The following is a 16,123-nucleotide window of genomic DNA, read 5'->3' on the forward strand; positions in this document are numbered from 1 at the left end:
ACGTACCCTAAGTTCAGGGGCAAATTCAGAGTGGTACTGCATCAGAAAGATAGGATATTTATGATAACATATTATTCAGAACAAAGCTTCCTTCTTTGAAATCAAGAGTTGGGAATTCATATTTGTGTTTCTTACTTAAGGATCTGGCACAAGCCAAGTTTCTAAAAGTTATTCAGCGAAAACCATGCACATTTAGGGTGATCAGTGCCATCTATTGAACAAGAGGTTGGGGGACGGGGTGGGGGAAGAGGGGAGGGAGGGAGGGGAACTTTCCAGCCCCATTCCCACCAAGACTCAGAAAGAGCATGCTGACAATGTTTATAGCTAAGTTTTGCCACCTGAGTGTACATGCATCCCTTTTACTTTGTATCCCTGCTTTTCAGAAAGTGCAGAACTGACAGAAATGGAAACAAATTGCCTGCATTAATAAAGGTGTCTCCTTGTATCTAGACACATTATCGTTATTAACCATTCTAAAAGTAAGAAGCAACTCAACATGGCATCCTCCTATCCACAAATCTAAAGGGAAGGAGAAAGAACTGGCCCTTAGCATTGCAGCCTATAGGATTAACCTGCTTGCTAGCATATTTTTTAATATACACACATATATACATATACACACACACACCCCGCTACCTCGATACAACGCCACCTGATATAACACAAATTTGGATATAACGTGGTAAAGCAGTGCTCTGGGGAGGGGGGGGCTGCGCACTCCGGTGGAGATCAAAGCAAGTTCAATATAACACAGTTTCACCTATAATGTGGTAAGATTTTTTGGCTCCCAAGGACAGCGTTATATCGAGGTAGAGGGTGTGTGTGTGTGGGTGTGTATCTATATAATCTTTTCTTATAGTTTAAATATCTGGTTTATTGTAATATGTTTATAGATTTATATTAATGTAAGTTCAGTTTATGTATCTTTTAAATAGCAGTAATACAATTGTAACGTCGTAACTCTGATTATTTTACCATTTAATTACTGCTTCATTTATTTTAATAAAAAGTCTTTACGGCTATATCTGTCTCACTGTAAGCTTCCAGTGTGACTGTCATACCCCCAAGGGTCCTTCTTAAATTCCGTGGAGCCTGATTCGGGACAAGAACTTTTATCTTCTGATCAAATTGGCGAGCCTAAAACCCATATTATCCACATTAATATTAATACCCTAAATCAGGCAACAGACTGGCAAGCCAGCCAGGAGAGTCATGGAGTGTGTGACAGGAATTTTCAGGGATTCCAGGCATCTTTAGACCCCTGAGATTCTCACCTGAGGCATAAGTAAAGAGTTAAAGTTACAGAGAGTTAGAGAGCAAGATTGTGCATCTTACTCACTCACTCTTAAGAGCACAGGAACCTGATTTCCTGTGACTGCTTCTTGGCAGCGATCAGTCTCACTGTGAGCTTCCTGTCATACCCCCGAGGGTCCTTTGTAAATTCCGTGGAGCCTGATTTAGGACAAGAACTTTTATCTTCTGATCAAACAAATTGGCGAGCCTAAAACCCATATTATTCAAATTAATATTAACACCCTAAATCAGACAACAGCATAAGATTTTCAAAGGTAATTACCAGACCTAATACACAGAGCATTAATCACAACCTGGACCCGGTTTTCAAACTGAATGTGGATACATTAACATAAAAATTCCACTCTTCAAGGTGGAGACAAGAGTTAAATCTCCCAAATCTAGGTAAGAGATGACTGCCACGTCACCATTACTCTGACCTGGGGAAGGGAGTACCTTTAAAAAGTCCCCCAGGGACCCAGAAGCATACTGTTTTACTGGAACTGAGGGATCACTTTTGTTGGTTTGTGAAGGGAGTATGGCTAAAGTTGGGAAGGAAGAAATAATGTTAAGTATTAATACATGAAGTAAGGCTTGAAAACAAGAATTAAGTGTTGCTGGGAAAGAGAGAAAGTGAGTTACTTTAGGAGGCTTTATCAGAAGTGCAGATTGCATCCCCATTGGAATGAACACTGCAGGATGGGAGAAAGTTAGACATTATCTTCCTTGTGCCAAGGTTAGATTTTCAGCAGAGTGGGGCTTTACTTGGAGAAGGGGGAAAATGGACCACTCATCCCTACAAGTTACATAGGAAGGAGTGAATAATTTGAAAAACAGATACTTGAAAAACAGAGTGAACCTCAGAGAGTTGACTGGAAGAGGGTGGACTGAGATACAAGGTTGCACCTTGAGAGTGTGAAGCCTCCTAGTGGAGTGACAGTGGTACAAGAGAGAAGCAGCAATGGCTAGTTTTATGAACAATTGGTTTAGGAGAGGACCTATGTCTCATGGGAAGAGCAAGAGAGGCGCTTGGATTCAGAGAGGGATTGTTATTGAATTTGCTTAAGCATTTCTTGCCTTGGCAAGTCAAAGGATGCAGAACCTTAAGACAGTTACCACATTTTCCTCCTCTCCCCGCCACCTTTATCTCAAATAGATTTTTACCAATGGATCTAACTGCTAGAGTGTACAAGCATTGATATTTAAGCCCTAGTAGTTCTTACAGTACTGTAGTGACTTGTAAAGCACAGGGGAGGTGATGGCAGCACAGAAAGCAAGCAGATAAAACATTTTCAGATCCTATATCAGACTACCTGAGCTATAAGTGATTTACACTTAGAAAAGGTGGGATTCCTTCCCTGTCTCCCCGGCCCCCCCCAAAAAAATAAAGTCAAAGCTCTTAGAGCACTTCATCTCTGGGGGAAAAAAAATGATTTCTAGTTTGGTCCTCTGGGAATTGTTCTTTAGATTACATAGATGCAGCTGTTTAGCTAACATCATTATTCATTCAGCTATGGTCACTATAAGTAGTAGTTTTGTTCTTCAAAAATGCATTGCTGTAGCATTCAGCTGTAGTACATTTCCCATGCTACCCCACCATGCAGATTGAAGAGGACTGGCCTGTTGTCTTCTAGCACAGAACATTCATGCACTGTTTGTGTGGTTTACATCATATGTCACAGGTGGCCAGTTCTCAGAATTGCATGAGCAGTAAATAAGAATTTTTAAGACCAAAGAGACAGGGGAGCTCAAAGATGATTGTTTTTGTGACCACAGCGAGGTCAGGTGGGGAGTTAAATAAGCATTTCTTTAAAAGGTAGTGTGAGATTGTGCTGCTCCTCTAACAGCCTGGGAACATGTGTAATTCCGTGACCAAATAAATAAAGAAAAGATAAAGAAGGTATCACTTGATTCGTAAAAATCAACAGAATCATGATTTCAATGGTGTTAACCTCAGTGGCATGGGGTGGAGGTGTGTGACTTGCCGACCCGCCTGCCCCTTTCCCCAGCACCCAGCTCCTCCAGTTTTAGGAAATTTTGATAATACAATGTCATTGGAAATGGGTCAAGTTGGGCATCATTCAAAAGCCCTTTCCCCTACAAATACAATGGTACCAAACATGACAAACATAGAACAATTATGTAGGTATAGATCAGGGGTAGGAGGCAACCTATGGCACGTGTGCCGAAGGTGGCACGCGAGCCGATTTTCAGTGGCACTCACACTGCCCAGGTCCTGGCCACCGGTCCGGGGGGGGGGGGGGGGGTGGCTCTGCATTTTACTTTAATTTTAAATGAAACTTCTAAACATTTTGAAACCTTATTTACTTTACATACAACAATAGTTTAGTTATATATTATAGACTTCTAGAAAGAGACCTTCTAAAAAGGTTAAAATGTATTACTGGCACGCGAAACCTTAAATTAGAGTGAATAAATGAAGACTCGGCACACCACTTCTGAAAGGTTGCCAATCACTGGTATAGATTCAAGAAAGAGTCTAAAAAAAAAAAGTTTAATTATACTTTAACAGAGGCATGTCAACATGCAGCCCTGACAAACTTAAATCATAGCCCTCGACTGACAGTACAATGTTCTGTTAATGCTCAGAACATACCTGATTTTTTTTTATAATGTTACAGATTACTGTAAATGGAAGGGGAGCTTCAGGCTGATTTGCCATTGGCAAAAAAAGAAGCAGTTCAGTGGTATTATCAGCTTTGTTATAAAGAGTTATGAGGCACTGGTTAAGATGTCACGATCCAGCCAGAATTACTGGAATCCATCTGCAAATGGTATGCACGTACTTACAGTACATAACATAATTGATGTATTTTTTGAAAAGCATATTAAGCTGTTTGAAGTCATTTCCCAAAGGGTAGAGGACTTGCGATACCAATTACACACATCCAGTGTACATTCTACTCTGTGACCTTTTGTGTACAATAGAGAGCTGCAGTATCACAGAATGGATGAAGCAGTTTGATGAGGTTGAATCAGCATGGGATCACGTGGCAATACATGAAGTTGGTTGATTGTTTGAAACTCTTTAAAAGTGATGTCAGGACTGTTAATTGGAATTTGCACCATGCAGCAATTTGGGCTGGGGTTGCTTGATCCAGCCGGCTGGGGCCCAGGTCAATCTCTGCTGCAGGAGAACCGGTTCGAGACCCACCAGCAGGTGCTTGAAAAGATGACAGTCACTGGGGAAGTCATAAATGCACTGGAAGCGGTCATATGCTGAGCTTACCATTTGAAAACATTACAACATTTGCAGAATCACATTGGTGGACATTTTCCAAGAAGCAGATAAACAGAAAAATTGCCACTTGCAAAGGTTGCATTTATACCGTTTAGCAAGAGGGCAAATCATCAAGCAACGGAAAGGCTCCGTGATGATCAAGCACAACCAGAACTACTATCCCTTATTGGGTCTGGCTAGGTCTTGAAGGACGGCCTCATCACACCAGTTATGTGTGAAATACCATGTGCTTCAAAATCATCTGATGAATTAATGTTTTCAGGCCTACATGTAAAGGACAGCTTCCCTAGGATTACCAAAAAAAGTTGATTTTTAAAAAAATTTCTCAAATATATCTCGACATAATTAGTCTAAGGTTGTCACAATTGGTACCATTGTGTTCATGGAAGAAGGGTATCATTCAAAAACCTAACTTGACCCATTTCTGACAGCACTGTGTTATCAACATTTCCACCAACCAGAGGACCTAGGGAGGATGACAGCAAGTCTTCCTGGCCAGTGTTGCAGAGGGTGACATCACTGAATGTATGATTCTGTAGATTTTTACAAATCTAATTATACCTCTCTTACCTTTCTAGCACTAACTTGCCCACTGAATGAGATTTTACTACGTTGTTCTCCCAAATTACAGAAGCTCAGTGAGAGGGGAGTCAAGGTGACTGTGTCACCTTTGTGGCATTGGGATTCCGGGATGATCAAACACACCCTGATCCACGTCTCAATTATGACAGTCCCCCCAACTGCCCTATGAATTTCAGCACAAGCAGTTGCAGCATCCATGACAGCCACAGCCCCTCACTCTCTCTGATGCCTTCAGTCATATGTTCTACACCAGAGCTTGTGGCAAGGATCTTGCAGGTGAGGGTAGACTGCCTTGCTCAAAGCCAGTGCTGGGGAACAATCCATCTAGATTTGGGGCTTCTAGGGATCTTTCTAAGCTGCTATAGCAGCACGAAGAACTGCTTGAAAGGGGAGAATCCCTCAGACAGTAACTAGCTGGATTACTCCACTTACTGCTATATACAGTCATAAGACCTTTTAGAAAAAGGGAAGTAGTATATCAGTGCATCTTGCTGCAGAATGGATTTCAGTGCTTAACCAAAAAAGAATTCTAAAGTAAGCTTATAAATGATTAGGGATTTATTCAACACGTACCTGGGACAACTGGAAGGTGCTGGCTCGGTTTTCAAGTTCAGAGCATCTTGCAGTAACTGTAGATAAATTATGCTTCAAACGGTCCATCTCTTCTGACAGGGAATTAAGTAGTAGTTCTCTCCTCTCCGCTTCCTTTGTTTTCTCTTCAAGTTGTCCAAGTAGTGAAGTGACATCACTACTTTTATTTCTGGTTTTAAGCTTGTCTTGTAGGCTTTGGATTTCTTTTTCCTTCTCCCCAAATCGACAGATATATTTTTCCTTTTCAGTTTCAAGGGCAAGTATTTTCTACATGGAGCAAAACAAGAGCGTAGATAAGCCAATAAAAATTACCACACAGAAATGTGATGGAAAGTCCACAAGAATCCAAACTGATATTCACTTCTGAATGTTGAAAGACCCACTTTTAGTCAGCTGAGAATATTAGTTTTATTGTAACTAGAGAATGCTACAGGGGTTAGCTGAAACACATATGCAATAATTTGAGTCAAAAAAATTATTTGTGTTACCACTCAAGACAAGCTAGAGTATAGTTTATAGTTAAAGGATGTGAAAACATACATACTAATTGAGTCTACGGCAGATGTAACCATGGAAATGACACGAGCAACAAAAATCTCATTGCCATTCAGTTGAAAAAAGTATTCTTCCAAATTATATAAATTTGGAGACATGTATACCATGAGAACTACAAGAGTCTTAGGGGATGAAGCATTTTTCTTTGGCACATTTCTTATCATTGCTACTGCATCCAGTAGCTTTTTAGAGACTGAGAAGGGCCTTTTATGTTTAAATCCCATTAGAGCACAGTAAGTACAGCCTTTTCATGTGGCAATTTAGCTTGCCAAAACCCCAACACAAAAACAATAAGTACCACCAAAAACACACCAAACCCCCTCCCCCCACTCAAATGTAAGTGATGTCAGTGAAGAATAGCTGACAGTGAGACCATTAAATCCTGTCTCTACACAATCCGGTCTTTCACCTTTAAACTGTGCTTCACTCAACTGTATCTTCAATTACTGATGACTGACATTAGATATTAAATGGGTTCTACCCTCTCTTCTAATATGTACGTGTGCATCATTTCACTTTTGTACAGGTTTCTGTCCACTAGAGGCAGAGTTTCAAGACCAGCTACTTGAAACTATGAAGCCACTGGAGGACTGAAGCAGAAGTGGAGAGTGTGTCCAGAAGATGGAATTTAATGTGGCTCACTCAAAGAGTGAAGCTCGTGAAGATCACACACAGAGCACCTATTGGGATCCTGTTCTTTCACAACAAAAAGGACACCCATTATATTTCAGTCAGAGACATGGTGCCATTGCAGGAGGGACACAGCTTGCAGCTGGTGGACTGTTTCTTCTAGTTCAAGTTAGCAAAGAAGTCTTGAGTACACCCGGGAAAGGCTCAATGGAGCCACAAAACTAAAAGGCAAGAAAGCCAAAAACTTAGCTTAAGTGCTATTTTTGCTAGGCATCGCTATTTAACCTAGTTAATAAAACTGAAATAGAACAGCAGGGCAGAAATTGACATCCCCAAATTCCTGCTCTCTGTCTATGGTGGCATAAAGACACTTTATGGTGGTTGTGGCTGCATCCCCTTAGGTGAATCTGAATGCGAGCACAAGACTACAGACCAGCTGCATGGACATGCAATCCAGTGAGCTCTCATCTCATTCACCAAGGGTGCTTATACCATCCAAAATAGGGAACTCTGCAGGCAATACTCCAATTACGGACATTTTTAGAACACTGAAACAGTATTAAGACATTACAGGACATGTTTTATTGGCTACTAATTGAGGCCCTTGGCCCCAGGCCTCTGTATTTAACCACTTTGTAAAATAACTTGGAATTTATTAGTGCAGGCACAACTGACAAATACCTAAGAATGGGTGCATCACATTGAGATACATTTTAAAAATCTGATTTTAAAGTTACAAGGAGAATAGTCATTTGTTGAGAAATGCTATTTTGTACAATTATGGCACCATAGAAACAAGCCAGAGAGTCATAGTGTATATGTTACCTCTAAAAGTCTATTCCTTTCTGTATCTGTCATTTTGCTTTTCCCTTTAATGATTTCCTCCATTGACTTTTTGAGGGCTGCATTCTCTCTTTTATACTTCTCCAACTCAGTCTCAGATTTGGAGTTACTAGATTTGAATCCCCACTTGCCAATAATTATATCTTTGGTGGCCTTTGATGTCATCCTCCAAGTGTTCTGTGAAAACAAACAAAATAATTATGTATACAACAGTCCCTTTCTGTGTTAAATATTAAAGATACACCTCTACCTCGATATAACATGACCCGATATAACACAAATTCAGATATAACGCAGTAAAGCGGGGGGGGGGGGGGAAGGCTGTGCACTCCGGTGGATCAAAGCAAGTTCAATATAACGCTGTTTCACCTATAACGCGGTAAGATTTTTTGGCTCCCGAGGACAGCGTTATATCGAGGTAGAGGCATATTGCTAGAGACCTAACGAAAAATAAGTCTTTATACAAGTTTGATAAAAGCATGGTCTAATGGTTAAAACTCAGGACTGAGTCAGATTGCGTTCTATTCCTGCACTGCACAGACTGAAGTAACCAGTTTTCCTATTTTCAAAATGAAGATAATACTACTTTACCTCCCTCACAAATCCCTAACTCGCTCCCCACTCCCCACACACACCCCGCCTCCTTCACCCGCAAGGTAGTCATAGATGTTTGATGTAATTAGGATGACCTCTATATGTATGTACTGTTCTTATTTTTATCTTTGTTCAAGGTTCCCTCTTGACTTGTAACTATGTCTGTCTCTGTATGTACAGATAAATGCAAATGAACTGATAAGAGCCTGTATATAACTGACTACTACAGCACCATATTTTTGAAGCTGCTTGTCAGTCTTCCCAGTACCGTAAATAAACCCTCTTCAGTACTGTCTGTGCTTGCCTGATTCTTGGGGAAAATAATCTTTTTGCCTATATCCTAAACGTGGCACAGCCTGGATTCAGGCCAAGACATGGGACGAAAACATCTTTCGTGGAACCTGAGGGACGATCTCCTGCTATCAAAGCATGTTTGGCAGACTTCCATTCTCAATTTTTGTTTGGACGTCTCTGCAATGGATTCTGCTGTCTCACCTGAAAGAAGTGACAAGGGTCCAGGAGAATATGCTAAAATGGTTCTAGTCCTTTCTGGAGCGTCACATCCCAAAAATAGTGACAGGAAACAACCCCTCCATCATTAGACCTCTCATTCATGGATACCCTCAAGGATCAATTTTCTCTGGTCCTGTTCAACATCTACAGTCACTAGGTATACTGGTAAGATGACGATCTCAGGTGCCAGCAACATGCACATGACACACAGCTCTACTTATCCTTCACCACATACGATAGTATTGCTATCACCAAGATATGCCAATGCTTGGATGACATCAGGTAACAGATGCATAGCAACTAGCTGAAACTGAACTCAAGCAAGACATAGGTTATACTGGTGGGCAGAGGAAAGCACTTTGAAGAGTTTGAATCTGTGATGCAGTCTCTTTTGGCTGATTGCAGACATCCACATTTGCTCAGTTCAGTCCATAGTACTTTAAGAGTTGTTTCTGGAATTCTCACTGACACTAAGTACTCGTATAGCTGCACCTGTGAGTAATGCTATCAACTCTGGTTGGCTTGTGACTGTTCCATCCTGGTGGACAATGATCTAGCCTCAGTTATACACACCTTTGTCACCTCCCATCTGGAATACAGCAATGGAGTATACCTGGGGATGGCACCATTAGCCCTTAGAAAACTTCAACGGCTATAGAACACTTCAGCACGTTGCCTCAGCAACACCTCGGGTTACCGTGCACACAAAACTGTCCTTCACTCCTTACACTGGTTTCCCATTGAATATCCAGTTAAATTCAAGGTCTCCCCTTCTTCTCTTTAAGGTACTTAATGGCCCAGACCCAGTATATGACCTAGAACTCCATGATAAAGACCAAAATCAACAATTCTGCTCCTCAGCCACAATGGAACTTTCTTCCATAAGGGTAAAGCTCATCTGTGCAGCAGACAGACCTTTGCATTGTTGGTCTAAGACTGCAGAACAAACTCCCACAGAAATTAAGGAACACCAGAAACCGAGCCCCTTCTGCTCAGAGAGAAAGGCACATTTCTTCAATCTTGCCTCTAAGAGTTTGTCTACACTTATAGCACTGCAGCTGTGCAGCTATAGTGCTTAGTGAAAACGGTACCTACGCCAACAGGAGTGCTACTCCACCTCCCTGAGAGGTGGTAGCTATGTCAACGGGAGAAGCTCTCCCGTTGACATAGTGCTGTCTAGGAGTTTGTTTGATAAAACTGTATCACTCCAGGGTGTGGATTTGCCACACCTCTGAGCAACATAATCATATTGACAATTTTGTAGTGCAGGCCAGGGCTTACACACACACACAGCAATGTGTACATTTAAAAACCCAGAAAATAGAAGCAAAACACTACACTGCATGCGCGCACACACACACACACACAATTCTCCTTCGGGGAGTGGATAAGAGGGCAAACCAAAATGTGTGACAGATGTTAATTACATCCCATAATGTATTACTGGAGGCTTTCAGATACTATTGTGATGAAAGCAGGATATTTAGATTGCAAGCTCTTTGGGGCAGAGACTATCCTTTTGTTCTGTGTTTGTACAGCACCAAGCACAACGGGGTCTTGGTCTATGACTCGGGCTACTAGGTGCTACAGTAATACAAATAAATAATACTGCTAATGAGAATAGCTCCAGTGCTCTGCACTATTGCTTTGGAAACCTAACCTCAGGAGCAGAGATTATTTATCCCTTACCCAATCTGATGGGTTTTGGAGTAGCAGAGATCCTCCCTACTCAGAGGAGCCAAGAGGCTTTGGAGTGGACAGACAAGAAGTTCCTTCCAGGGATTAGACAGAGGTGGTGCTTCAAGTTTAAATAATTTTTTCACATCTTAGCTCTAAATCAGAGACAAATCCCAAAAGATAAGTATCAGGGAAAGCATTCTGAAATACCAGAAGGCCCATTATCTATAGGGAAGAGCAGCAGAGGCTTCTTTTCATCAGGAAGTTGTCCCTGGAGCTAACTGATGGAACCAGACCTTCTTTATCTTTCATAGCTACTAGAGCTGGGCACAAAAAGGTAATTCCATTTAACAGACTGGGTTTTTCTATTTTGAAAGCTGGTTTTGTTCTGATACTAATGGAAAACAAAGCATTTCGAAGTTCTCTGTGAAGGGGAACAGAGTGCCACTTCCACCAGAACCCGTGGACCATTTCACTTTTTGACTAAGCAGCAAATTCCACTGAAAAAGTGTTTTGTCAGAATGTGTCTGATACATTTTTCAAACCCGGCCCTCCCCCACACCTTAAGAGCAAAAGGGTAGGCACATCTGTCTTCAGTTACTGCTAACTCTGGACCTGAACATTTACCAGAGATCTAACTGGAAGACAAAAACCTATTAACCAGAAATTACAAAAGAAAGAAGGGCACACCAGCAATCTCCTGGTGAAAAGGTCAATCCACAACCCTAGATACTGGAAAGGAGCTATAATTCCCATCAGGGTGTTGTCTCTGAACTGGTCAGAAGCTTCACAGTTTCTCTTTGTTTTCAGCTTGTAGAGTCTTGTCTACAAGAGGATTTGTCAGTTTTACAAGGGTGCACTTGGACCAGTAGTATCAATAAGGTAAGCACTGGTATCTAGGTCACAGGTATTTTTACTACCTTAGAGAGACAAGGTGGGTGAGATAATAGCTTTTATTGAATCAACTTCTGTTGGCGAGATAAGCTTTTGAGTTTGGCTCTTGCAAAAACAGAAGTTGGTCTAATAACTTTTATTGGACCAACCTTGTCTCTGGGACCAACACAGTTACAAGGCTTTACTACTTTGTCAGTTAACCCATGATCAGCAGATCTGCCTGCACCACTTCACCGGTGTCAGCTTCAAGAAGCACTGCTGAACAGAGGCTAAGATCTTTTAATGTGGGCGCACCTGGTGTCTAGATACAATCGCAATTTCCCCCTCCGCTGCAGGCTTCCCCGGCGCCTCAAGAGGCCCCCCTGCGCCAGGCTGTCTAGGGGCTGCGCTGAGCACAGCTCCAGCGCTTGCCTCCCGCGATGCTCGGTTCTCGCCACAGGGGAGCGAGACCCGAGCCGCTGCGTGTCACGCCTACCCCGGCCCGTGGCTTCTGAGCAGCGAGCCTGACCGGGGGCGTTAGGTTTGCTCAGGAGCGACGGGCAGAGGCCGTCTCCAGCCACAGGTCCATACCCAGGGGAGCGGGGGATTTGCCTCCACGGACGCTCGGGACCCGCGGGACATGGGGAAGCCGCCCGCCCCTCCACCGAGAGCAGCGGTTCGCGGCGCGTCTGCCGCCAGCAGGGCGGGCCCGGGGCCGCGCCGGGAGAGCTCCGGGCTCAGATCGCTACGTGCAGAGCCGCCACTACCCCCCTCGCCGCGGGCTCGTTCCGGCAGCAGCACCGGGACACCCCCACCTACCTGGGCAGCAGCGGCAACAACACCGCTATAAATCCCCCTCCACAAAACCACACCTCCGCTTCCGGGAGTTTGAATCCCGCGGCTCCGTCAACGTCATTTCCGCTCAGGGATCTCACTACCGGAAGTGAGCTACGGGGTCCCTAAAGGGTCAGACAGCGTTGAGGGGAGGGGGAAGGTACGGGGGAGAGAGCGGAGGACTTAGGGTGGGCGGAACGGCAGAGTGGGCGAGGCTGAGGAGAGGAGGGGGAAGGGAAGCAAGGGACTGAGGCGGAAGGAGAACTGGGGAGGGGCTGGAATGGCGCAGGGGAGAGAGTAGGGAGGGGCGGGGGCTGGAAGAAGGGGGTGAAGGGATGGGGGATAAAGGGGAGCAGTGGAGAGTGGGGCTGGGGAATGGAGCGGGATGCAGGGGATGGAAGGGAGCAGGGTCTGGAGAACGGACGGGGGATGCAGGGGAGGGAAGGGGAAGGAGGGACGGGAAGGGAAGGGAGCAGGGGCGGGGAACAGAGGGGGGATGCAGGGGGAGGGAAGGGGAAGGAGGGACGGGAAGGGAAGGGAGCAGGGGCTGGACAGGAGGGAGGGAAGGGAGCGAGGGAGGGGCTGAGGAGGCAGGGAAGGGAGTAATCTCCCTTTAGCAGCTCCAGGGCGCCCCGTGTGAATAATAAATGATCATATTGCCCCCTGGAGGTTTGTTAACTGTCTATCATCTGGGCACTATGTCAGTCTGAAAAATGAATTACTGCAATATAGGAAAGTGATCACCTCTACTCTGGACCAGACACCTGTGTTTATACACCACCAAGCTGTGGGGAGAAATTTCCGAAATTTCCCTACAACAATACAATACAAATAGCAGAAACGGAGTGCCAAATTAGGTATCCAACATACTATTTAATATAAAGGATTTTTAATGCCATTTGAAATGTCTAAAGTCTGGCTTTGGAGATTTCTCTTTCTAATCCTTAAAACTATTTTTAAAAATTGCAGACAAACGTGTTCCTTTGTACACTGAGATTTCAAATTAAATTTTACTCTGGAGTGAATTTCTGTTGTGGAGTTAAATAAATTTTGGTTTATAAAAGAAGAGTGTTTGGGCAGCAGGTAAGGTTGGTGCTGTTATGCATAAATATTGCTCGTTTGGGGGAGCCAATTCCATTGACTTCAGTGGGAATTGACTCAAGCCTGTGATATAGATTCTGCAATGTGTAAGTATAATGAGGTGAGGTATAACTCAGAGTTTAGTTTCTTTTCTAGGAAACTTGGACCCTCACAGTTATTTTAAAACTCACGTTTTCTGTAACATTTTTTGTGCTTAGGCATGCTACACACTCCACTCTTACTGCATGACCAGTTGGGAAAATAGGTCACTTTCATGGTCTACTCTGGAATAGAATGTTTTTGCTCAAATCCCCTTGATCTTGCATTCCAGACAGTTACAGTAAGAAATCTGTATTTGCATCAGTATGTTTCCACATGGATATTATTAAATTTGTCTGTGCTCTTGATTATTTTTCTCAGCTTCCCACCAGATAGTAACCAGGTGGGCCAAGAAACTAAGGAAATGAACAGCCAGTTCATGTAGACCAAATGAAATAAAATACTACCATACTTCATACAACATATAGTTAATATACAGAATGAACTACGTCTAAAGGTCAACAAGTACAATATGATGGCTTGGACAATTTAATGACCATCAATAATATTTGCAGTTAATACAAGCTAAAAATAATAAGATCTGAGATTCCAGGGCATAATGTGATATTTGCAGAGGTCAGGATGAAATTTATCTCCATGTGTGTTTATTGTACAAATAGATATATTGTGTAATTTTGGTTTGGTTTCTTCTGAAACATCAGACAGGAAATAGGACTAAGCATACTAATGGTTGGAACTGATATAGCCAATTCTTTGTTCTTCTGATTCACCAGTTCTGACTGGTTTCATTCAGGTGGATTCCACTCCCGAGTTTTCTCTGGTTCAGAGCAATCACTTATAGGTCACTGAGCAATAGATAAGGTCTTCTCTCCTTTTGGGTTAAAACTTTCAGATTTTTCTTCAGACACCATATTATTACATATTTCTTTTTTTTTATTATTGCTCCTAAAGGGCTGAACAAATGTAATAGTGCAATTTTTAAATGCAGAATGTATAGTGCCTACACAATATAAGAGAGGTTTATTAAAAACCTGAGCCGTATAGAATGGGGAGTACGCAAACTGTTTTGAAGAGTAGATATTTTGTGGATTTACAAAATAGGAAAGAAACATGGAAAATATATTAAAACATGACACATTGAAAGCAAAGATGAGAAAAGTGTAGACCATTATAAAGTTCAACGACATGGTATATTCAGAAGTATAGTTAAAAGAGGGAGCTGTGCTGTGTCTGACTACTAAGGTTGTGTTTAATTTTTGCCAGCGATATACTCCTCATTCCCTGATCACTTACTTATATGAGGTTCATATGCTCAGGCTTTTTTTATATACTGTTTACATTGTACATTTTTCATTTTCACATAGCAGACTTCACAGGATGGTGCTTGCTTTGCACAGGAATTATGGTGTCAGTTTACAGGTAGCTTTTTTTCTATAGCCTTTAGTAACTAGCTCGTCATAGATCCACCCATCAGCCCTTTTTCACTGTAAGCAAACTGTTCCTTGCTGCCGCCTCCTCCTAGCTTTGCAGTCTGGAGGAGGACACAGGACATCTGAAGTACAGAATTTCTTGAGTTCCTTTTCTGACAGAAGTGGTTTAACACAAGTTTTGAAACAATGCTTCGGGTGATTGTGGAATCTGCTACCAATATCCCTAAAACTAAATTTGGAAAACCGGATCCTATTGTTACTGTTATTTTTAAAGGTAAGGAAAACTAACAAATGTACTCAGTCAGATTTCTGTTTGCATATTTTTGTAGCTTTGAGGATAAAGTGTTCTACATTGGTATTTTAAAATTATGAAATACTGAAGTTACACAAAACTGAATCTCACCATAATGTTAGCAAAGACACTTTTTACCAGAAAGACTGATGTTATCTGCACAGGGCATGATATGGGTGGAGTATGTTTGTGGGTGTGATTTTCTTTTTCGTGGCCTTTGGGACTGCTTTCCCAAGACTCAGTTTCCAAGCTCCTGTAAGGGTTTATTCCTCTTTTTACTTATAAATCTATTTTTAGTGATAGTATTAATTAAAGCCTAAATTGTGTGACTTTGAGTTACAATCCTTAACCTGTGATGTTCATGCTGAAAATCTTTCATCTTTAGCTTTTTTTTGATTTGGCACAGCAGCTGCTGCTCACTACCAATTTTGCTTCTGCAGCAGTTCCCTTTTATTGTAATTATTTTACTAAAATATTTTTAGCATTTCTTTTAATATTATGAAACCTCCTAACTTTCCATATCATACCATTTTCAGAGTTGCCTACTTGTTGCTTAAGGGAGAAAGAGAAAACACTTAACTAACATTTATATGTAAGATTGAACATTAATTTCATTTTGATATAAGTTTTGTACCTGATTAAAGTTTCTATGGCTTCTTCTTCCTTCAGTACCAAGGGGGTTCAGCTACACGTTTAGTGTTGTCACCTTCAAGGTGTGGAGGAGCCAGACAATCTTGTATTGTGTAATCCATCAAACAACTGTGGCCAACAGTTAAATTTACTCTTGAGACAATTATTGCTTTAGTATAAGCTGAACTAGAAACAAATTTTTCTAAGAATAAAAACAGTTGCTGAGATTTGGTATCTCAGCAGGGTGAACCCAAAAGGGTGGTTACAGTGTGATGGGGAAGGGTGGTCTATCTGCTGCTAGAATTTTTTCAGATATTCTCAATGTAGAAGCATTTTATTGTCAAAAAGATGTGCACCCTCTCCTCCCCTTTTCCCCTTTGTCTT

General features: G+C 42.1%; 2 protein-coding genes across 5 annotated transcripts in view; one reads left to right on the forward strand and one right to left on the reverse strand.

Moving 5' to 3' along the window:
* CEP55 (centrosomal protein 55) overlaps positions 1-13,607 on the reverse strand; it is a 37,617-nt gene extending 24,010 nt beyond the window's left edge. Inside the window, exons 1-3 of one of the 4 annotated variants that reach the window (XM_045025290.1) lie at positions 13,519-13,607; positions 7,739-7,933; positions 5,711-5,995 (exon numbers count right to left, since the gene is read on the reverse strand). In XM_045025290.1, coding sequence (XP_044881225.1) covers positions 5,711-5,995; positions 7,739-7,921 — 468 coding nt within the window. In that variant the 5' untranslated portion in view covers positions 7,922-7,933; positions 13,519-13,607. Of the gene's footprint in view, positions 1-5,710; positions 5,996-7,738; positions 7,934-11,230; positions 11,366-12,004; positions 12,155-12,232; positions 12,584-13,518 lie in introns of those variants that run through there. The other 3 variants (XM_045025288.1, XM_045025287.1, XM_045025286.1) reach the window with 3 other exon arrangements.
* Positions 13,608-14,929: 1,322 nt separating this feature from the next.
* Positions 14,930-16,123, forward strand: part of MYOF (myoferlin) — a 111,296-nt gene continuing 110,102 nt past the window's right edge. Inside the window, exon 1 of the mRNA XM_045024898.1 lies at positions 14,930-15,091. Coding sequence (XP_044880833.1) covers positions 15,004-15,091 — 88 coding nt within the window. The 5' untranslated portion in view covers positions 14,930-15,003. The remainder of the gene's footprint in view (positions 15,092-16,123) is intronic.

This window comes from Mauremys mutica, chromosome 7, assembly GCF_020497125.1.
Source record: "Mauremys mutica isolate MM-2020 ecotype Southern chromosome 7, ASM2049712v1, whole genome shotgun sequence".
NCBI lineage: Eukaryota > Metazoa > Chordata > Testudines > Geoemydidae > Mauremys > Mauremys mutica.